Here is a 23,283-nt window from a genome sequence, read left to right as displayed (position 1 = left end):
TATAGCAGGGCTCTCCTGGCCAAGGCTTGTAATCCTATTCAGGAGGCTGAATAGAGCAATGGGAGGATTTTTTGTTTGTTTTTGTTGGTTTTTTTTTTTTTTTTGTCAGTCATGGGGCTTGAACTCAGGGACAGTTTCCTGAGTTTCTTTTGCCCAAGGCTAGCACTCTACCACTTGAGCCACAGGGCCACTTCGGCTTTTTCTGTTTGTGTGGTACTGAGGAATAGAACCCAGGGCTTCATGCATGCTAGTCAAGCACTCTACCACTAAGCCACATTCCCAGCCCAAAGTTGGGAGTTTCAAGCCAACCTAAGCTATCTATAAATAACCAGAAAAATTCTGGACTGGAGGCATGACTCAAGTGTTAAAAGTACCAGCTGTGAGGTAAAAAGCCAGATGAGAAAGCAAGGCCCTGAGTTCAAGCCCCAGGACCAGCAACAAAATGGAAAAATAAAACCAACTACAATTATTATTAGTTAAACATAGTTGCTGCAGGAACAGGGGCTGGGAATGGGAAAGAATGACTTTACTATTTGATCTTTAAAATCTCGTCTATGTATTACTTTGATATAATGTTTAGAATGTCCTTATTATTGATATTCTTTTACAGTAACACTTTGTCTTTACATACCAGTACATACTACCTTGGCAATAATGATGATGGTATGAAGCTGTCTGAAGCTGATTTTAAGTTTTTCTCACAGACAAAGTAAGATTCTAGGACCATGAAAGGTGCCCATCTCTTCTAAAACGAGACCTCTCGCAGGTGGCAGGGCTGGTTTTTCAAGCCTGGGGAAATCAGAACTGCAGAACTTCAGGTGCTAAGATACTGAATTTGGCAGCCCGCAGCAATGGTGAGTGATTGCTAATAGGATTCGAACTAAAGAGTTCCTCCCAGCCACGGCGCGGGCCCAGTAGGCCGGACCTCCCAGCAGCCCCGCCCCCGCCCCGCCCCCAGGCCCCGCCCCAGCCCCGACTCTCCACGCGGCGAACCCGCCCCGGACCTAGGCCCCGCCTCGCCGCCCCTCCTCTCCACCCGGGAACACGCCGTCTCGGCCGCTGGGGGTCTCTCGAGGCCCCTGGAGCGTGTGGCACCAAAAAGCAGGTCGCTGCGGTCACCAGGGCCTTCCTGGTGTTAGACGAGTCCCCGGAATCATCCTTGCGTCGCGTGCTTTCCCCCAAGTCACCTCGAATCTCCTCCACCCGACTTGACCGCCAACCGCTGCGGACGCCAGGCGCGCGCCAGGGCTCGAGAAGCTCGTGCGCGCCCGCGAGCATGCGCTTCTGAAGGGGACTCTCCACCGGCACGCTTCCTGCGCGACGTCCCAGTGCGCACGCGCACCAGGTGTTGCCAGCCGGAAGTCTACTTTCTAAGCGTCCTTTCCTGCTGGTACCCAAGATCTCCAGCCCTGATCTTTTGGAATGGTTTGAAGGGCTTCTTTCTAGTTGTTGTTTTAATATTTTTTAAAATTATCTTTTATTTTATTTTATTTGTGAAGATACTGTACAGAGGGGTTACAATTACATGGGTAGGATAATGCCCATGTAATTGTAAAATTATCTTTAACTGTACGAAGAAGTTGCCATTCACCAAAGTAGTTTATGAATACAATGGGTCTTGATCAACGTCACCTCTTTGAACATTCTCCCCCATCCTTTCCAACTCCATCCATTCCCTCAATTTTTTTAGGATATGTATTGAATTTTATGAGTGCATTCTCATCTTCTACCTTTCTCATTTGTCTACTCCCTCTTGATTTTACCTCCCCCTTTTAAGTACCCATTTCCTCGTGTTTGACAGTAAGTTAGCCTTACTAGGTAGGAATTATACCGTTTGAGTTCTTTCCTGAAACTACCATACTTTACTGTTAATAGATTGGTGTATACTTGCATGCCATCCCAAAGTGTTTACTTAGGTATTTAAAGATTAATTCTAGCTTCCACATGACAGAAAATGTGCATCCCTGGTCTCTCTGATCTTGACTTCACTTATTTTTTTTTCCAGATCCCTTCATTTCTTTGCAAGTGATACAGTACCATTCTTTCTAATGAGTAAAATTTCATTGCGTATATATACACGTTTATTTTTATTTTAATTTTTTTGTTGGTTGTGGGGCTTGAACTTTGGGCCCGGCCACTGTCCCTGAGCTCTTCAGCTCAAGGCAAGTGCACTACTGCTTGAGCCACAGCACCACTTCCGGTTTTCTAGTGGCTTATTAGAGATAAAGAAAGTCTCATGGACTTTTCTGCCTGGGCTGGCTTTGAACCGTGATCCTCAGATCTCAGCCTCTTGAGTAGTTTGGATTACAGGCGTGAGCCACCGGAGCAGAGCCCAGCTTACGTTAAAATTTTTAACTTATGGGCTGGGAACGTGGCTTAGTGGTAAAGTGCTTGCCTAGCATCCATAATGCCCTGGATTTGATTCTTCAGTACCACATAAACAGAAAAGGCCAGAAGTGGCATTGTGGCTCAAGTGGTAGAGCACTAGATTTAAGCACAGAGAGGCTCGGACAGTGCCCAGGCCCTGAGTTCAAGCTCCAAGACCAGCATAACAAAACAAACCAAAAAAAAAAACCATTTATTATCTTTAAGTGGTAGCACAAAGGAGTTGCCTGTTGAATAAAGCAGTTTATGAATACCCCTCCCAATGCAGCCCTTCCCTCACTTTTCTTAATTTTGTGGGATCTAGTTGTTTTTACTTGTTTTTCCTTTCTTTTTCTCACTTTTCCCTCTTTTGCACATACTAATATTTATTTCAATATATATTTCACTTATTGTTTTCCTTCACTGAAATGTAAGTTTTATGAAGGTAGGAATTTTGCTTGTTTTACTGCTTTACCATGGCGGCCAAGAACAATGCCTGGCCTATGGTAGGCACTCAGTGAATAAACCCAAAGTTTTCCATTTAGAATTAATGTTTTCCAGAGCTAGAAAACACTGAGTACTAGCTCAACTGTCTTAATTTACAAATGAGGACACCAGGACTCTCTTTATTGACTTTTTTTTGGTATCTTCCCAATGCCAGCACAGCCATTTCCTAACTAAAGAAGAGCAGAACTCTAAGAACATCATGAGAATGTTTTGGGAATTATTGTTCATCAATACTTGGTTTTTACTTTGTCTTAATTTCACTGAAACTTTGCTTTAAAAATGGAACTTATGACAAAACTTGAACCCTTGTAAGTATTTAATATATACTTGTTGAATCACTAATCAAAGCAGACTTCTGGGGCTGATGAGGCAAAATTTTCATTATTGCTTAGTTTGTTGGGGCTCCATGACAAAATTCCACAGACTGGGTGGCTTAAACAGCAGTTTGCTTTCAGTTCTGGAGACAAGAAGTCTGAGATGAAAATGTTGGCAGGGATTTTTCCTGAGGCCTCTCCTTGGCATGAACATGACCATCTTCATGTGGTCTTTTGTCTGTGTGCTCACATTATCTGTTGCTATATTTCTTTTTTGTATAAGGATACCAGTAGGATTGGATTAGGGCCCATACCAATGATGAGTTAATACAAAAGCAGCCAATCATTGTGGCCTATAGAGCTTAGAGATGGAAAGGTAAGCTTATAAACTAAGACAGGCCTGACAACTGAAATAAACTGGGGGAAAGAAGCCACAAAAGAATGAGGAAGGCCTGGGAATGTGGCTTAGTGGTAGAGTGCTTGCTTAGCATACATGAAGCCCTGGATTTGATTCCTCAGTGCCACATAAATGGAAAAGGCCTGAAGTGGCCCTGTGGTCAAGTTATAGAGTGATAGCCTTGAGCAAAAGAAGCTCAGAGACAGTGCCCAGGCCCTGAGTTCAAGCCCCAGTACTGTAAAAAATAAATAAATATAAAGAATGAGGAAATAAATAAGGATAGGGCTATAAATCTTTGACAACACAATCTTACATATAACAGAAAGGAGACTCATCAATCAGAAAGCCACTCAATCTTCACTATTTAACACAAAGTGAAGATCTGTAATGAGGAAGACAGTACAAAATGACAGAGACGGGTTGAACTGCCATCTTACCTGCACATGTGTTCTCATGATCTCTCACGTGGCATATGCCACATGTACACTCTCTCTGCCATATCTCTTTTCTAATAAACTTTTCTGTAATCCTTATGTTCATGTCTTGCCTCAATTTTCTCTTGCCAGACACAAGTACTGAAGTTGTTTAACTACTCTAAACTTTCTGGTAATGTATTTGGTGTGTTGGCCAGGAAGTTAAGGATTAACTTATGTCTGTTTTGGACTTGGACTCAAGGAATGGTTACACTAACAACCTCATTTTAACTTGATTATCTCTTTATGGGCACTATCTCCTAATAGTCACTTTCAGAGGTTTGAGGGCTCAGGAGTTTAGAATATAAAGTAAGGGGTGGGAACATACCCATTTCGCCCATAGCATCACTTCCTGTGAATTTCTTACTCAGAAAACAGGAATGTTGGTAGATGTTCTGGAATACTAAAAGTAATCACTCTAAAACATCATTTGAATAGCATATAGATTAAACTGGTATTTGCTCATTTTTAATCATGTAATTTTCTGAAGAAACCATTTAAAGAAAGATTCAAAGTTACTGCTTTAAATTGACCTCAAAATCTTCTTCCCACACATAAATAATTATTTCCTCTAAAAGAAACTTCATTGAAGATTTATAAATTTATAAAATAAATTGCTATAAAGCAAAAGAGTCTTGGGTGATTTTATTGAGAACGGTACAGTTGCAATCCTTCTATCATATGTATAACATATTAAACAGCAAAATATCTTACACTAAAATAACTTACTGAAAAATATTGAACACAGGATAGTTCTGTCCAGCCTTCTAAGTTTATCTTAGAAAATTAAAATGCAGGCCATTATTTCACAATTTGGAAATCCGAGTAATCCAACCTTAAGATGACTTTCTCATTGTTGAAGTTTGCACTGTCAATATGCGATTTGGGGCTCCCTCTTGTCTTAAGCCATTCCTGCATATGGCGCACCTTGGCGATGGGCCCTTGCAGTTGTCCTTGCACTGTGCCGCGGTCAGTGTTTTGTACCCAGCCTACCAATCCTAGCTTTTTACCTTCAGCCTAAGGGAAGAGAGAGGGAGAGAGAAGAGAGAAAGAGATCCAGTGAGATGAACAAAACAAAGCAAGACTATAATCTGTTGCCAGAATCTTGGCCACACAACAAGCTAAAACTAATTTGACATTGTCCAGAAAAATCAAAATAGAAAGACAGCAAGAGGATCTCACTGCTGATTTTAACACCAAGTGTTACCCACTCGATTCCATTTCCTTCTTCAATTCTATAAAACCTAGGCACTTGAAATTTTTAGAATTTTTCACTATGTGGTAAATGTGGTTAAGTCTTTAGACTTAAGTCCAAAACAGATACTTTCAAAATAATTCCTTAAGGCTGACTGTTCTTAGGATACAGGGCTGTACCTTGCCTTTTTCCTTTCTCTTAATCAAAGACCTACTGGGTATGTTTAAATGGAAAAATTGTGAAGTTATCTGATTCTTTGTCTTAAACCAGAACCACATGTAAACAAATCCAGATGAAATGGTGTCCATTATATCTTTAAAAATCATTAAAAGAGGGGCTGAGAAGATGGCTCAGTGGTAGAGCGTTTGCCTTGCATGCCTGAGGCCCTGGGTTTGATTCCTCAGCATCACATAAGCAAAAAGAAAAAAGCCGGAAGTGGCGCTGTGGCTCAAGTGGTAGAGCGCTAGCCTTGAGCTGAAGAGCTGAGGGACAGCGCCCAGGCCTAGAGTTCAGGCCCTATGACCGGACCCCAAAAAAAAAATCATTAAAAGAGTATTTCATAATTCCCTGGGCAACTCACCCACTGTTTCTAGTATAGAGAAACTGTCTAACCCAACATGTTTATGTTACATTAAAGACACTTTCTGTCATCCTCCTGGAGAAAGAATGCAGCTGTGAGCAGCCTCTGAATGCTGAGCATTCATAACCATCAAGTTTTCACAAGACATTCTTTTCTTCTGTTTAAATAATCACAATATCTTTTTTTTTGGGGGGGGGCGTCGGCCATGGGGCTTGAACTCTGGGCTTGGGTGCTGTTCCTCAGCTCTTCAGCTCAAGGCGAGTGCTCTACCACTTAAGCCACAGCACCACTTCTGGTTTTCTAGTGGTTTATTGGAGATAAGAGTCTCACAGACTTTCCTGCCTGGGCTGGCTTTGAACCGTGATCCTCAGATCTCTCAGTCTTCTGAGTAGCTAGGATTACAGGCGTGAGCCACTGGTGCCGGGCTCACAATATCTTTAAAACTGAATGAGTTTATAAAGACCAACTAATAGTAGTGGCTAGTGTTTTAGCCATTGGTTCTTCAGTGCTCTTTAAGTTGTTAAGCTTAGGCAAAATTAAACATTTAGCAAAGGTAATGCTAATTTAGAGAAAATTTTATTTATAAACATATAATTAGAATAGTATAAGTCATTAATTCGTAGAATAATCTATATTAAAGGGGGTTGGATTGCATAAGAAAATAGGAGTTAGCATGATTGCCTGTCCAAATGCTAGAATAGTGACCTAGTAAACACGGGAAAATGCTGGAGTTAGCCAAAGAAAAGGTTATGCACAAAGCCGGGCGCTGGTGGCTCACACCTGTAATCCTAGCTACTCAGGAGGCTGAGAGCTGAGGATCACGGTTCAAAGCCAGCCCGGGCAGGAAAGACCGTGAGACTCCTATCTCCAATAAACAGAAAACCGGAAGTGGCACTGTAGCTCAAGTGGTAGAGTGCTCGCCTTGAGCTGAAGAGCTGAGGGACAGCGCCCAGGCCCAGAGTTCAAGCCCCACAACCGATAAAAAAAAAAAAAAAGAAAAGGTTATGCACAGAAAAATGTTTGATGCAGTACTAAAGGATCCATCAAATCAGTTATGTTCGATGGAAAGACATGTTGGGATAGTGAACAAACGATAATTTACAACCAAATAAAGTTTAAGGGAGAGAGAAATTAGGGAATGAAGGAAACCAGGAGATACATATAGCATGCATTACTAACTGCCAGAGACAAAAACATAAAAGAAGAATGCTGAGAATGGGTTTTGAGGAAGACACCATATCCAACTGTGTGTAACAACTGCATTCTTCTGCTTCATATTAACAGAGGGGAGTTGGCTTTCTCTAGTTGTTATTTGCCATATATGGTAAATAACTATCAGCATGATTGTGTAGTTTTGAGAAAGAGAATCTAACAGCCAAATAACTTGCAATATGATTTATTTGAACTCTTGAGAATGAACAAAAAATTCCAAAATTGGACTGGTGTTGCGAATGAGAATTTCCAACAGGCTTCATTTGTGCCCTCAATTCTAATTTTTAAAATAATAACAAAATATTACTAATTTACGTTCAGGCTTGAATATCTAAATAAGTAAATGTTTTTTTATTGAAAAAAGCTAATTCTTCCTAATACCCATATGTATTTTTTTTAAAGTTGGTTGTGGAGCTTGAACTCTGGGCCTGGGCACTGTCCCTAAGCTCTTCAACTCAAGGCTAGTGCTCCACCATTTGAGCCACAGCGCCACTTCCGGTTTTCTGAGCACTTTACTGGAGATAAGAGTCTCCTGGACCTTCCTGCTTGGGCTGGCTTTGAACTGCTATTCTCAGATCTCAGCCTCCTGAGTAGCTAGGATTACAGGCGTGAGCCACCGGCACAGGGCCCATATGCATTCTTAACAGTCATCTGGCATTTTTTGTTCTGATAGTGTGTATATACGTATATATTTTTTGAGAGTGTTTTATTATGTTGACCAAACTGGCCTCGAACTCTCAATCCTCCTCTGCCTTCCAAGTGCTGAGGTGACAAGCATGTCTGGCCCTCTGCTTACATTTTCAGGAATATAATAATCACTAACAACTCTCATATTCAATCCAAAAACTAAGTCTCCTTAAATCAGTAACATACAAGAATAGCAAGGTGAGTGCTGGTGGCTTATACTTGTAATCCTAGCTACACAGGAAGCAGAGATCTGAGGATCCAGTTGAAAGCCAGCAGGAAAGTCCGTAAGACTCTTTTTTTTTTTAATAAGTTTTTTAAATTGTGTCACGAGACTCTTATCTCCAATTAACTATCAGAAAAAAAAAAGTGGCACTGTTACTCAAAGTGGTAGAGGACAAGCCTTGAGCAAAAAAGAGCTCAGGGTCAGTGCCCAGGCCCCAATTTCAAGCCCATCACCAATCAAAAAAAAAAAAAGAGCAAGCTAAGCTAAAACAAGCAAAAAGAAGGCAATAATATAAAGCAGAGCAGAGCAGAAGAAAGAATTTTTTGGGGGGCGGGAGGGGGCAGTCCTGGGGCTTAAAGTCAGGGCCTAGGCACTGTCTCAGTGCTTTTCGCTCAAGACTAGCACTCTACCACTGGAGCCACAGCGCCACATCTGGCTTTTTCTGTTTATGCAGTACTGAGGAATCAAACCCAGGGCTTCATGTGTGCTAGGCATTCCCAGCACCAGAAGAATTTTTTTTTTGTCGGTCGTGGGGCTTGAACTCTGGGCCTGGGCGCTGTCCCTCAGCTCTTCAGCTCAAGGCTAGCGCTCTACCACTTGAGCTACAGCGCCACTTCCAAGAATTTTTTTTAAAAGGAGAAAAAAAATCAATGAAACTAAAAGATAGGACTTTGAAATCATCAGCAAAATTGATAACTTTTAGCTAAACTGATATAGAAAAAAGATGACTAGAATAATAAATAAGAAATGAAAGACTATTACCATTATCCTTACAAAAGTAGATATTATGAAAGAATACAATGAACAATTATATACCAAAAAATTAGATAACTTACATGAAGACAGATTGCCACAAAGACAAACTAAATAAAACAGAACAGATACCCTAAGAGTCTGAATTACAAGTCAAAAAACTTCCCAGAACTGGATGCTACTGGTTCTATGCCTCTATTCCTACTTGTTAGCATGTGATTGGGAAGATCAAGACCAAGACAGAAAGGTCTTCAAGACTCCATCTCAACAGAAATAAACTGGGCATGGTGGCATGTGCTTGTTATTCTAGACTACAAGGGGAGGCCTAAAATGGATGAGTAACTGTTCAGGCACATACCTGAATACCAGATGCAGCAGGAAAAGTCCATGAAACCTTTTTTGCTGTTGGTCATGAGGCTTGAACTGAGGGCCTGGCACTGTCTTTGAACTCCTTCACTCATGGATCATGCTCTACCACTTTGAGCTACAACTCCACTATCGGTTTTTGAGTGGTTAATTGGAGATAAAAGACTTTTCTGCCTGGGCTGGCTTTGAACCAGGATCCTCAGATCTCAGCCTCCTGAGTAGCTAGGATTACAGACATGAGCCATCAGCATCCATGAGACTTATCTCTAATTTACCACCAAAAATGCCAGAAGGAGAGCTGTGGGTTAAACAGTAGAGCAGTCACCTTGAGCAAAAAAGGTCACAGACAGTGCACATATCCTGAGTTCAAGCCCCAGGCCCAGCACAAAATAATAATGTGCAAAAAAGTCTGAAAGGGTAGCTAGCAGTAAACTATTTGTCTAGCAAGTCAGATGCCCTATATTTAATCCCCAGTACCTGGGGAAAAAAAAAAAAAAACTTCATAAAAAGCCTCAGACCAAATAGCTTCACAGGTGAATTCTACAAAAGTTTAAAGAAAAATTCTTGCCAGGCATCAGAGGCTTATGTTTATAATCCAAACTACTTAGGAGGCTGAGATCTGAAAATATAGGCTTGAAGCCCGCTGAAACACACACATCCAGGAGACTCTAATCTCCAATTAACTAGTTAAAAAGCCAGAAATGGAGGAATGGCTCAAGTGGTAGGTAAAGAGTCAGCTTTGAGCAAAAAAGAACAAGAGTCCCTGAATTCAAGCCCCAGAACCAATATACGCACACACTCATGCACACACAGACATGTACACATACACAGATAATTCAATTTAGATCAAAATCCTAAACTTAAGAGCTTACACAATGAAAGTCTTAGAAGACAATATTAAATAAAACTTCATGACCTTGGGCAAAGCACAGGTTTCTTAGATATAAAACCAAAAGAGGTCTGGGAGTGTGGCTCAGTGGTAAAACTGAAAGGACAAGAAAAAAGAAGAACTAAGTTAGACTTCGTCAAGGATATGATCAATGAAAATAAAAACAAATTCACAGAATGAGAAAAATGTATGCAAATCATATAAAAAGAGACTACTCTCTACAGTATAAAAAGTCTTATAACTCAATGAGAAATAAAAATAGAAGAAAGGCTTACAGTAAAGATTATTAGACCTTTACCAGAAAACCACAGACATCCAAGTACAGAGAACAAAGAAAGGTATATTGCCGGGAAAGGGGCCGGCAAGACTCTTCACAAGAGACAAGTGAGAAGCACGGGCTTTTGTCTGAGGTGACCTATATAATTTAGGAAGCTTAGGAGGAGCTAGCAGGGGCTAGGAGGTGGAGACCCCGGTGTGGACATGTGGGCCAAGGGCTTCATCATGGTGGACCAGGATTTATTACTGCTATCCAAATAGTAGATAAGGGTCCTGCAGCAGCCCAGAGCTGAAGGTCACTCTAAGGGGCTCTTGTTGCCTTATATGGTGGTAGCTGCCCCAGAGAAGTGCCATCCCAAGGTAGAGGGGGGTTGGCGGCTGATTATTTACTGCCTCTACTAAGTGGGCCTAGTGCTGCCTAGGAAGGAGCATGCTAAGCTGTGGAGAAGGGAAGGAGCGTGCTGAGCTGGGAAGGGAGCTCATTTCACTAACATACAGTATCTTCTTTTACCTGTAAAAAGATGTTGAAGGGGCTGGGAATGTGGCTTAGCGGTAGACTGCTTGCCTAGCATGCATGGAGCCCTGGGTTCAATTCCTCCGTACCACATAAACAGAACAAGCTGTGGCTTGAGTGATAGTCTTGAGCAAAAGGAGCTCAGGGACAGTGCCCAGGCCCTGAGTTCAAGACCCAGGACTGGCAAAAAAAAAAGACATTGGAAAGATAGATATTTAACACCATTAATCACTAGGAGAAGGCAAATCAAAACTACCCTGAGAGTGTACAAGTATAACATATTACACATTATTATAAAAAGTAGGAAATTCTGACTCATGATTCAATGTGGATATACCCTTGAGGACATTATGCTAAGTGAAGTAAGCCACTCCCCAAGGTGTTAACAATGCAGTCTGATTCCATTTGTGAGTGGCCTAAAGTGGCCAAATTTATAAAGATGGAAGTCAGGATCATGATTGCCAGGGGCTGGGTAGAGGAGAAAATGAGGAGTTAGCTGTGGGTAGAATTTCAGTTTTGTGGATGGATGGTGGGGATGGTAGCACAATGGGTTGCTGAACTGAATATTAAAAATGGTTAAAATAGTGAATTTTATATTATGTGTATTCTAATACAGGTTGAAAAGAGTATCTGTTACACAGTTTCCAGTTTTGTTACTGGTTTGCACTGTAGTTCCCCTATAGTTGGAGACCATTTCTTGTATCACTTAAAATATTTTAAAATTTATTGGTACCTGAAAATAAAGCAAACAACAAAAATCCTCTGAGATGCTCACACCCATTATGATGGTCATTATAAATAAGACCATGAGAGCTATTGGCAAGGACCAAAAAAAAAAATCGAAATTCTCATACACTGCTGGTGGGTAAAATGGGAAATTTTGGTAGCTTCTCAATAAGTTAAACATACAATTATATAACCCAGCAAAGTACTCCTAGGTGTAGATGCCTAAAGGAACAGAAAATGTCTGTACAAAAACATGCAAATAATGTTCACAGTATCATAATTGACAAAAAAAAGATTACAAACAGTAAAGAATAAGCTACAAGTTTAAGAAAAAATGATGAAATATTCCTTGTAGCTTTCTATATTCTCTGTTATTGGTAGTGGTAGTCATGGGGTTTAAAATCAGCATCTGGGCACTGTCCCTGAGCTTTACTGCTCAAGGCTAGTACTCTACCACAGCTCCACTTCTGGTTTTCCAGTTGTTAATAGGAGCTAAGAGTCTCAAGGACTTTCCTCAGTTGGCTTTGAACTGTGATCCTCAGATCTCAGCCTCCTGAGTAGCCATGCTTATAGGCATGAGTCACTAGCACCTGGCTCTACATTCTTTTTACTCTTTCTCTAAACTGGAGGCAGAGGAAGGAATATAAGGCAAGAAAGATGGGCTATATCATCTGGTCCTGTCCCTTAGCAACTTAATCACTCTCTCTCTTTCTCTCTCTCTCTCTTTTCCCATTTTACTGTGTCTTCTGTCTGTCTGTCTCTCTTGCTCATTTTATTGAGACCTGAAATCAGCTCTCAATCAGCTTTTTAAATCATAGCTGGTGCTCTACCACTTGAACCACAGCTCCAGTCTGACACTTTGTTGATAAATTGGAGACAGGCTCTTAAGACCTTTTTGCCTGGACTGGTTTCAAATCTCTATCCTCAGATCTCAGTCTGTTGAGTTGCTACAATTAGCCATGAGGCAATGGCTATTCTTTGAAGCTGTCACTTCCATCTACTAAATCACAGGTACTTGTTCCATATTACTGGTAAGCACAGCTAATTGGAACAAAGCTTTTGCTATGACTTCCAGCAATTCTTTCTTCAAGAGGCACTTTGAGTATGAAGCATTAAGAAATTATTTTACAAATAATTAGAGTATGAGGCATTGTCAACTTACATTTCTATTTCCAAGAACCATGTCTGAACTTTTATTTCTTGTTCTTTTTTCTTTTTTTTTTTTGCCAGTCCTGGGGCTTGAACTCTGGGTTTGGGCACTGTCCCTGAGCTTCTTTTGCTCAAGGCTAGTGCTCTACCACTAGAGCCACAGCACTACTTCCAGCTTTTTCTGTGTATGTGGTACTGAGGAATGGAACCTAGGGCTTCATGCATACTAGACAAGCACTCTACCACTGAGCCACCTTCCCAGCCCCCATGTCTGAACTTTTTTTTTTTTTGGGGGGTCCGGTCGTGGGGCCTGAGTGCTGTCCCTCAGCTCTTCAGCTCAAGGCTAGCGCTCTACCACTTGAGCCACAGCGCCACTTCTGCCAGTGGCTCATGCCTGTAATCCTAGCTACTCAGAAACTGAGATCTGAGGATCACAGTTCAAAGCCAGCCCAGGCAGGAAACTCTGTGAGTTGCCTGTCCCCAATAAACCACCAGAAAACCAGAAGTGGCTCTGTGGCTCAAGTGGTACAGTGCTCACCTTGAGCTGAAGAGCTCAGGGATAGAGCTCAGGCCCAGAGTTCAATCCCCACAACCAACAACAAGTTCCACAGCCCTAAGTCATTTTCTATAAGGAGGTAGTACATACATTGAGCGAGCCATAGCCTGATATCCCTGTATAAAATGCAGAAGGGAACTTGAGACAGCCCTTGTGTGTGAATGTTAAGGGAAGATTAGTGCCACTAAAGTAGATGAAGAGTTGCCAACAGTTTATCTCTTCAAATACTCTCTATTACTCTAGCAGGAATCCATGCTACTATTACTATTATGGAATGAATAGTTATTTTTAACTTCAGAAATTTCAGCTAGAAAAAGTGAATAATTCTTCAAAGTCAAAAAAAGAACAGAAAGCTGGGCACTGGTGGCTCATGTCTGTAACCCTAGCTACTCAAGAGGCTGAGATCTGAGGACCACAGTTCAAAGCCAGCCCAGGCAGGAAAGTAGCATTATGGCTCAAGTGGTAGAGTGCTGGCCGTGAACTGAAGAGATTATGGATAATGCCTAGGCCCAGAGTGCAAGCTCCACAACTGACCAAAAAAAAAAAAAAAAGGAACAAAAAGTTACTGAGTGTTGGTGGTTCCGTGCCTATAATCCTAGCTATTTGAAAGGTTAAGAGATGAGGATCCTGGTTCGAAACCAGCCTGGGCAGGAGAGTCCATGAGATTCTCCAGTTAACCACCGAAAATCAGGAAGTGGGGGTAGCAGCTCAAGGAGAGCACCCAGACCCTGAGTTCAAGCCCCAGGATTGGTGTGCGTGCGCGCGCACACACACAGAGACAGACAGACACACATACATACTAGGAAGGGAAACAATTACATAATTTACATGAGCAAGAATCAATTCGTCTAAGTGCCATCTCTGTGTGAACGGTGGTTTCTTATCAGATATGTGAGTTTGATGAAACCACAACAGGACTTTCCCTTTTGGAAGAGGAAAAACAAAACATCAATACGTGTCAACAGATGCTCAGTGACCATTTTAGCTAACAGCCCGAGAATCTGCCATTTACATCGTTTTACCCGTCTCAGAACATTGTCATCTCCATTGCTATACCATGCATTTCTCCACATAGCTACCAAAGAGCCAGCCTTTCCCGGTTCACGTTTGCCAAAACAAATCTCTTTTTGTTTGCACGCTCGTAGCTGGCTGTAGGTCACATACCTGCGTGTACTTGCGGAAAAACACCCCTTGCACCTTCCCAAAAATTTCGTAATCCACTGATACCAAGGTGTCCCCTTCTGCCATGCTCGGACCTGTCAGAGACCAGGAAAACAGAAAAGTAAAGGCCCACTCTGGACTTGCTAATCCTGGGGCAGAAGGGGCCCCACTCGCACTTCTTCCACCCATCCCACTGTGACCTAAGGTCCTCGCTCGGAAGGGGCCGCCAGCGTGGGAAGCTTCGGGAGGACACCGGGGAGGAGCGCTGAGGCCTTGCAGGCCAATGACCTGGGTATCCCGTTACTTCACGGGGCCACGCTAGCCCCGTCCCTCCCCTCCACGCCTCTTCCCACGCGGCCCAGGATGCCCATTTACTAACAGTAACTCTCTGTGGGGAGCTCGCCCCTGGACCTCCCTCCCAGCCTCACCCTCTTCTTCTTGCCCAAGCAACACGGACGACCACCAGACCAACCGACCCCAAACCGCGCAAACCGCCGCTTCCGGAAGTTGAGTCTTGCTTCTCCTTCGCTGTCTTTCATGCCTATCACCTTCTTCTGACCAATCAGAGGCAGAGCCTCGGCCCTAAGCCCGCCTAGAGGGCGGGACTTCAGCACCAGCAAGCTACCTAGCAAAGTGTTGGATTGAGGATCTATCCAGAACATGGCTTGGATGCCACAAACCAAGATCGAGCTATACCTCAGTCACGAAGCCCACATCCCTCTTTTCATTTTCTCGTGGCGAGAAAAGTATAGACGAAGTCCTTGGGACACATTCACTCATTCGATAAAAAGGCACTGGTGGCCTACTGGGTGCTGCCAAGGCACAGTACTGGGTAATGGGAAGAGTCTCCCTATGGAGGAACTTAAATTCTGGAAGTGTGGAATACTGATAATAAACACAAAACGCCACAAATAAACTGAAAAAAGACATACACACACCCTTTCTTGTCCTGATTTTTTTTTTCCTCTCATTTCCCTTCCATTTTATTCTATGTCTACTCTGAAGTCAGTAGTAGAGGAGCTAATATATAATACATGCAGATGGGGTTATTTATCCTGGATTTTTGAAAGCTGCCACCGAATCTACTGTACTGAGAAGACGTCTGAGTAACTAATGAATGTATAAAAAACAAAAGCTAAACAAAGCAAAAGCAAATAACTCAGGCTTCTAGAATCTCAACTGAATCAATATCAATCAAACCAGTTATTTTTGGAAAAGGTAATTGTCAAAGTGGGTTGTAGGGTAAGGATTGTTGTCTGGTAGACTTTTGAATTCAGCTACCCTTATGATTAGGAATGTGTATAAAGAAGAGCTTGTATTTATTATTCCTCTTTAGATTGCGTGTGCATATTCTATCTCTTTATAACTTAAGTCTCCATCCGAGTAACTAAGTTGGCAGCTTCTGCAAGTAAAATGGGCTTGCCATGCCAGCCAATGAAAAGGAATAATTCCAATACAGAGTATGGATCCAGATCCTCGAGCAAAAGAGCTCAAGAACAGCACCCAGACCCTCAGTTCCAAGCACCACCAACAACAAAAAGAAAAGAACACTAAGGTGTATTTGCTGATGCAATTTTTACCTAAATTTATTTATTATTTATTTTTGTTTTAGTCCTGGGACTTGAACTCAAGGCATTACCTCTTGGCATTTTTGCTCACAAATAGCATTCTGCCATAGCTTCACTTCCCACTTTTTGGTAATTGATTGGAGATAAGTCTCACAGACTTCTCTGCTTGGGCTGACTTTCAACCAAGATCCTCAAGGTCTCAGCCTCTTGACTAGCTAAGATTACTGGCATGAGCCACCAGTACCTGGTCCCCCCACCCCTATTTTTTTTTAGGTTTTCTTTAGAATCCAGAATCTATTGAGAATCTAAAATGTATGGAACACCATAAAATGTACAAAGATGAATGGTAACACTTGCCTTCAGAGAGTTTTTACTTTTTTGGGGGGGAGGGGGAGTCCGGTCGTGGGGCCTGAACTCTGGGCCTGGGCGCTGTCCTTCAGCTCTTCAGCTCAAGACTAACACTCTACCACTTGAGCCACAGCGCCACTTCTGGCTTTTTTCTTTTTGCTTATGTGGTGCTGAGGAATTGAACCCAGGGCCTCAGAGGCATGCAAGGCAAGCGCTCTACCACTGAGCCATCTTCCCAGCCCCAGTTTTTACTTTTTTTTAGTGGAAAGGATATATTCAAATGCATGCACATGATGACAATAAAATATACAACATGGTAATTCAATTTCATGAACATTCATTGAGAGCTCATCTTGAATCAGCCCTTATAACAGGAACAAAAATATTATGAAGGAGCAAAGAAATGAATTCTGTCTGGGAAAACTGGCTCTTGTATAAAACAGCATTATTCCAAGGTTAAGTGATGGAGCTGTAATGTGCTCTATCCAGTAAGTGATGAAGCTGTGGTGTGTTCTACCACTTCCCAGACATGGAAAGAGTACCACTAAGGCAAGAAAGGACAACTGGTCAGTTATGTCTATACCAAGGGTTCTCAACCCTTGAGAAGCTTCTAAAAATATGACTGCCTAGACCTTACTCTCAACATAGAGCTTTCCAAGTTGTTTTAATACACAACCAGAATCGGCCCTACTGAACTAGAATCTAGGGACTAGGAAGGGGAGGCAGGGCTGGAAAGATACGGTGGATCTCATCTGGGAGTTAGAAATGCCATGCTAAATTAGGCATTTCAACTTTATTATTGTTGTTGTTATTTTCCAGTACTGGGTTTGAACTCAGGAGCTTCATGCTTGTCTGGTTGGTGCTCTACTACTTGAACCACTGCGTTTTGCTGGTTAATTGGAGGTGGAGGAGACTCCGGAAGTGACATGTCCAAGAACAAACTAGAAACTAGAGGGAAGTCAGAGAGAAAGGAGCCCTCTGGGAAATTCTGCCCGAGTGGAGAGAAGCTGTGGGAGTTGACAGAGGCTGGAGAAGCTGAGCTAACTGGAGGCCCCTGGAGAGTGAAAATGTCTGGGGCTGGTTTGTGGAGAAGGCAGAATAGTTCACTTAGGAATGAAAACAAGGACTGGAAAAAACCTGAGGACCCAGCGAGGAGGATTTTCTCTGTAACACTTAAAAACTGCAGTCTGTGTTGCAGTATTAACACGACCGATCGCGCTGTTTTCCACGTGCAGAATTCTTTTGAGTAGTTACAGGAAAAGTGAGCCGCCCGTTCCAAACAGCTTACCCAAATGAACCGAAGCATGAAGACCAACAAACTCTCTCCTGAGGTCAATCAAGTCCTAGAGTATCGGTTAGTGCCGAAATCAAGTTATGCTGATTACTGTCGATGGCAGTTAGCTTTATTATCATGGCATTTGGCTGAGTCACGCCTGGGCCCTAAGTACCGAAAGCCATATTTACCACGTGAGAGCAAACCATTACAATAACAGAATAATTAGGGAGGCTCCAAAAACCACCCCAGAAAGATAATGCGTGGGGGAAAAAAAAAGATCAGCGCTCAAGCTCCCAAGCAGTTAGCGGGGGGCAGCACCGAGGGCTGCAGCCGTACCTGGGGCCCGCGGGGAGCGGCCGAGCGCGCCCAGCACGGCGATCAGCAGGCCCGCGCCCGCCAGCCGGGCGGACACCGGAATCCTGCGGCGGGGTGGCTCCGCGGCGCATCCCGGGGCTCCACCCTCCGCCCGGCGAGGGCACACCCCGAGGGCTGGGAGCATTGTTCTCAGACAAACACAAGTGCTTCTGTGATGGAGCCTCACGCCCCTCCCCCGTCTCCCGAGGGCAGGGCAGAGCTGAGTTGCCGAGTTGGCGGGACACAGCGTCCAGTGACACTGAACCCGACCGCACCCCCCCTTCACCTCCTACCTCCCCCCCCCACGCGCCCCCCCTGCCGAGATCGCGTGTGAACTGCGCCTGCGCGCGCCTTCCCAGCCGGGTTCCCTGCCGGAGGCGGGGCTCGGCGCGCACGCGCTCCCGTCTCCCGGACAACAGCAACAACAGAGGCGGGCTCAAGAGCGCCTGCGCGGCTGTCGGTTGGCAAGGTCAGGTCTGGAAAATTAGATGCTTGGGCTTTGCCGGAGCTGGAGCTGTACCCAAGAGCCTCAGGTAGGCGGAAGGGCGGGGAGACCTGGAGTGAATGCCTTGGCCTCCCGAGGGCTTGTCCCCAAAGCGGAGTCCCCAGCGAGGGGGTCCTACTTGATCCTTCAGGACCCAACATGACTTCAGAGTTCCAGATCTAAAGCAGGCCGCGGCCAGGTCAGGTGGCCTCCAGCCCTGGGGTGACCCATGGGCGCCACCCTTTACCGTGCAGGTTTGACCTCTCCAGAATCCGCCCCGCAGGCCCCTGGCGGTCCCCGTGCCCTTTTGATTCCCAGCAGAAGGAAGAACTAACTCGAAAGCTCTATGCCAGTTAGTATCTGTGAGCCACTGTTCTCTCATCTGTAAAATGGTGTGGCTGGTCGCTTACTAACTTCTCAGTTAATAAGTGAAGAAACATGCCAGCAAGGGGAATTTGCTTCTTAATGTTACAGGTCTAAAACATTTAATCGACTACATGATTGTTTGTGACTGGTACTGTTGCAAAGGACGATCGACTGACAGGAACACCTGTTGTCAAATCTTGTTTTAGACCCTGAGGGCCTAAAAATCACAACTTATTGTTCTGGCAGATCCAGCATTACTGTCCCTAGAATAGTTTCATGCATAAGGCAAATATAGAAACAGTTTACTGTAGCAAACAGGAGGGAACCTCAAACAAATCTTTCACATGTATCTGGTTTAACTCTCCCCTAGGCTTCAGTCCAGACCCTGAATGGCTGGTCTCCAGTTGGCTCCACATCTGCCTGTGGGCGTTATGTTCCCACATAATAAAACAGAAGCTCCGGGGCTCCACTCAGCCAAGCAAGACCTTTATGAACAAGGTGACTCTTCCCAGCGGTCCCCGATGGAGCACTTGAGAAACAACTGCCAGCAGAAGTCTTTGAGCAACAAAGAGCTGGCACTGGATAACGTCTACACTCACCCTAAATGGAACACCTGCACAAAAACCAGGACTTATTCCTATCTCCACTGTGCTGGAATCAGCCAGCGAGACTCGGGAAGTGATTTCCAGAGCCAAGGAAAGAGTTTGTTTTATTCATCAAGCCCTCAATCCCGGTATCCCAAAGCAAATGATCAGGACTTCATTCCCTTTACAAAAAAGCGAGTTGGGGTAGACCGGGCCTACCCACTGAAACCCATGGTCCACCGGAAGTCTCATAACACAGGTGAGGCTGGTCCTGATGGGGACCAGATCGTTTACCCAGGATTTTCAGAGCCAAGAGAGTTCTCAGACAGCAACTCTGGTCTGAGGAACTGGGTGAATTTATCAGTTCTTGCAGCCTTGCAGGAGGAGAAGGCCATGACAAACCTCCATAGAACTGACTGGATACAGATCCAACGTCTTGAAGCTGCTGGGGAAAGCTTAGAGGAAGAAATCCGAAGAAAGGAAAATCTCCTGAGGGAAAAGCTGAAGAAGACAGAGCAGGGACTCAGAAGGATCCAGAAGGAAAAGGAACAGGCCAAGGAAAATGAAGACCAAGAACTACAGAGAATGGTACTCTCCAGGAGAAGAATTAAAGGCAGTAGCAGCAGCAGCACATACAAACCTGTCTTTTCCCCAGAAGTCAGGTCTGAAGAGGTATTGATCAGAGACAGAGAAGAGGAGGAAATATGGGGATGCCCTCAGGAGAATTCTACTCCATTCCAGTTGTCTGGTTATGGAATCCAGAGGCTCAGAAGGGAAAAACTTGTGAACAGTAATAACAAAATCCGAGCCCGAGCCTCAAGACCATCTTCAGAGAACTTCTCTCAGCCTCTGGAAGAGACCAGCAGCCCTTTTCAAGAATCTACCAGAAGTTCTAGCCTATCCAGGACCCCAGGCTCCTCAGGCTCTAGCAGCTCGACTGAGAAGCCAGAGATGGGCAAGTGTAGCCACTGTGGTCGCACATTTCTCTTGCTCAGGCTGGAGAGACATTCCACTGTCTGTGGCAGGATGCAGGGGTCCAAGAGGAAAGTGTTTGACTCCTCCAGGGCTCGGGCTAAGGGCACAGAACTAGAGCAATACTTGAACTGGAAGGGGCCAGATGCAGTCAAGGTAATAAGGGCCTCCTAGAGTTGCCTTTGTGTGGGGATCCTTGTAAGGGCCTGTTATGTCCTTACCAGTTTTCTTTAGGGAAACATCGTGTCACGTAGGATAAAGGAAAGAACGAACAGTTCTTGTGTGCCAACCACAGGGACCCTCACAACTGTGAAGATCTCATTAGCTCTCATTTTCTCAAAAAAAAAACCACTACATATATGCACACTTAGACATACACACACACACACACACACACACACACACACACACACACACGACTAGAGCATGTTAAATAACTCCCCTTGAAGTCCTAGCTTTAAATGGCAAGTTCATACTGGGATGACTGTAAGATCTAGACTGACAAATATATGTTCTTTTGAGTATAAAGTTAATATGTTTACCACATCAAAAATTTGTAGCATGAAAAATTTAAAAACCCTACAATTTTATGTTGAGATAAACATACATTTTTCCCCCTTGGAACATATACCCTGCTCTCTCCCAAGACTAGAGCTGTTACCATGTGTGCCTTTAGCTGCATTCAAGAGTAGTTCGATTTTGCTATGCCTTCCTAGAGAATATGAGAAGCAGAGCTAAATTTGGAATTACCCTTCTCTCTGCTTAGAGTGTGCACATCTCGAGGGTAAGAGATCTTCTTTTGGACTACCTTTCAGAACTTTCCTCACTTTACAACCAGGTTGTAAAAAGTAAAGACTACAAGACTCTTAGGTAGTAAGTTCATGAGAATCATGTATGTTTGGACATCTCTGGAGGAGACTGACCCTTAAACAATGTCATTTGGTTTGTAAAATGAGTGTTTCTCAAAATGGAGTGCATTGACAAATAATAATGTTTTTAATGTTTTTAGTGAGCTTATTAAGCCTGTAATGTCTAAGGATCTTGAATTTAAAAGAAAATATTGATAGTAAAGAGAATAAATTGAACAAGGTTAAGGAAAGCTGAGGACATATGATCTCAAGGGCCTCATCTGACTCTGATATTCTTAGAGAGAGAGAAAGATCTGATTTATTTCCAAACTCCTCTGCTATGCTGGAACCTCTCATCCATCTGGTTTGTGTGCATTTGCTGGCCCTTTAAAAACTCAGCATGATGTGATGGCCTCTAGCAGATGCCCATTACACTGCAGGTTTTTTCTTTTGATATAATCTAGGGGATTCACCACAAAGAAAGTTCCTCCAATGCTCAGAGTCATCTCCCTAAAATCTAGCTTCCAAGACATCCACAATTAGTTCTGGCAGATGAAATGACAGTATGGCTAGTTACTAATCTTTTGTGTTTTCTTTTTGGTCAACCCAATAATCCACTGGGGATTCCCTCTCCATAAATCTACCATAGTGGTTTACTTTTGGCCAGAACCTAAATGAATACTGTGTTTCTTAAATTCTTGAGTATATTAAACATGAAGAACCCCCCCCCCCCCCCCGCACACACACAAATAAAGCCCACCGGGTTTCTGAGATCAGACAATCCAGCTTTGTAGAAACTAGTTTGAGAACAAGTGTTTAACTGAGGACATTAAGGCAGAAAGGACCTGGATGGGCGTACATACCCTCCTGGAAATGCCTCAAGTCTTATTTAGAGCCCTGTGCCTTCAGCAGCTGAGCAGCTGTGTCTCCCTGACACTCCTCTAGTCTACTCAAATCAACAAACAGTTTCCACAAACATTCTTTTGTTTTTGTTATTGTGGTTGGTATTGGGGCTTGAACTCAGGGCCTCACACTCTTGACTTGTTTTTTACAGCTCACAGCTGCCACTCCACCACCCCTGGCTTTTTGCAGGGTATTTGGAAATAAAATTCTCACAGATTTAGCTGCCTAGGCTGGTTCCAAACTGTGATTCTCAGATCTTAGCCTCCTTAGTAACTAGGATTATAGGCTTGAGGCTCTGCTGGTGCCTGGCTTCTTGACATCCTTTAATCTTTACATAACTTCCAGAAGACTTGTTTCTTTTGTCCACTAGGTGGTAAGCATTTGAAGTCAGGAAACATACACTTCTTAAAACCATATACTTTTTTTTTTAAGCCACAGAAACATTTCCAGTTTTCTGGAGAAAATTGGAGATAGTCTTTCTTGCCCAAGCTGGCCTTGAATTGTGATTCTCAGATGTCAGCCTCCTAAGTGGCTAGGATTAGAAGCTTGAACCACTGGTGCCCAGCTTAAGAACCAAACACTTCTTTATGCTTTGTATTGAGTAAAGTTGCAGTATGAGAAAGAGTTAAAATATAGGTATATACTTGAGGAGCCCGCTTCTAGTTGATTTCTCTGAAAGTGTCCTGAATACTTTTACTAACACTGACTCTACCCTTCTCTGTGTCAATAAGAGACTCTCTTAATGAAACCTCTTTTTTTCCTTGAATATATTTCTTGTTGATTCATATATTAATGTTTTTGTTAGTGCTCAAACACCTCTCATACTAGGGTTTTTTTTTCTTTTTATTCTAGAAATTTCTCTTCCTTCTCTCTGCCTCCCCCTGCTTCATCTAGACTGGTTATTCTCAAGTCCTGATGTGGACCTACTGACTTGGGACTTCTTTTTGCTTCTCTTCTGTTTGGGGCCCATTTCCATCATCTGGGTCTTTATTTTTCTTGCTTCACTTCTTGATTGCTGACAGTTACAAGAATTTTGTTCAAGAAGTATTTTTTTTTGTCTTGAATGAAAATATTTATAAAAGTAGCCTGCTATCAATGATTTGGCTGGGTATAGAATCCTCAGTGGAAAATTATTTTATTAGAATTTTTTAATTTTTTTTATTTTTGGGTCCGGTCGTGGGGCCTGAACTCTGGGCCTGGGCGCTGTCCCTCAGCTCTTCAGCTCAAGGCTAGTGCTC

The 23,283-nt window shown here is 43.3% G+C and overlaps 3 protein-coding genes across 10 annotated transcripts in view; 1 reads left to right on the top strand and 2 right to left on the bottom strand.

Annotated features, from left to right (window-relative positions):
• The window catches only part of Mlh3 (mutL homolog 3), a 40,695-nt gene extending 35,840 nt beyond the window's left edge, over nt 1-4,855 (bottom strand). For 3 of the 6 annotated variants that reach the window (XM_013015969.1, XM_013016000.1, XM_013015992.1), the window contains exons 1-2: nt 1,188-1,260; nt 645-789 (exon numbers count right to left, since the gene is read on the bottom strand). The gene's annotated coding sequence lies outside the window, so the exon portion shown is untranslated. Of the gene's footprint in view, nt 1-631; nt 790-1,187; nt 1,267-4,784 lie in introns of those variants that run through there. The other 3 variants (XM_013015977.1, XM_013016008.1, XM_013015985.1) reach the window with 3 other exon arrangements.
• On the bottom strand, nt 4,683-17,684 carry Acyp1 (acylphosphatase 1, erythrocyte (common) type). Of its 2 annotated transcripts, none has more exons than XM_013016043.1 (3): nt 17,547-17,684; nt 14,346-14,437; nt 4,683-5,072 (listed from the first exon to the last, which is right to left on the bottom strand). In XM_013016043.1, exons 2-3 carry the CDS (start codon nt 14,427-14,429, stop codon nt 4,857-4,859), a joined length of 300 nt encoding a protein of 99 aa, XP_012871497.1. In that variant the 5' UTR covers nt 14,430-14,437; nt 17,547-17,684; the 3' UTR covers nt 4,683-4,856. The 2 variants fall into 2 exon arrangements, with proteins under 2 accessions (XP_012871497.1, XP_012871487.1); XM_013016033.1 differs by lacking the exon at nt 17,547-17,684 and adding an exon at nt 14,771-14,853 and having other exon boundaries at nt 4,684-5,072.
• Nucleotides 17,685-18,373: 689 nt separating this feature from the next.
• The window catches only part of Zc2hc1c (zinc finger, C2HC-type containing 1C), an 11,312-nt gene continuing 6,402 nt past the window's right edge, over nt 18,374-23,283 (top strand). For both annotated transcript variants that reach the window (XR_001175058.1, XM_013016019.1), the window contains exons 1-2: nt 18,374-18,421; nt 19,109-20,450. Coding sequence is in view for 1 of the 2 variants with exons in the window: in XM_013016019.1 (XP_012871473.1) it covers nt 19,128-20,450 (1,323 nt within the window). In the remaining variant the exon portion in view is untranslated. The remainder of the gene's footprint in view (nt 18,422-19,108; nt 20,451-23,283) is intronic.

This window comes from Dipodomys ordii, unplaced genomic scaffold (genome assembly GCF_000151885.1).
Source record: "Dipodomys ordii isolate 6190 unplaced genomic scaffold, Dord_2.0 Scaffold2, whole genome shotgun sequence".
Classification (NCBI taxonomy): Eukaryota; Metazoa; Chordata; class Mammalia; order Rodentia; family Heteromyidae; genus Dipodomys; species Dipodomys ordii.
This window is presented reverse-complemented; position numbering and strand designations above follow the sequence as displayed.

Excerpts from the sequence above, each read along its gene's own strand:
- Acyp1 (XM_013016043.1), bottom strand. The coding sequence starts at position 14,429 with ATGGCAGAAGGGGACACCTTGGTATCAGTGGATTACGAAATTTTTGGG. Across the intron at positions 5,073-14,345 it reads TTTTCCGCAAGTACACGCAG|GCTGAAGGTAAAAAGCTAGG; the intron begins GTATGTGACCTA and ends CTCTTCCCTTAG.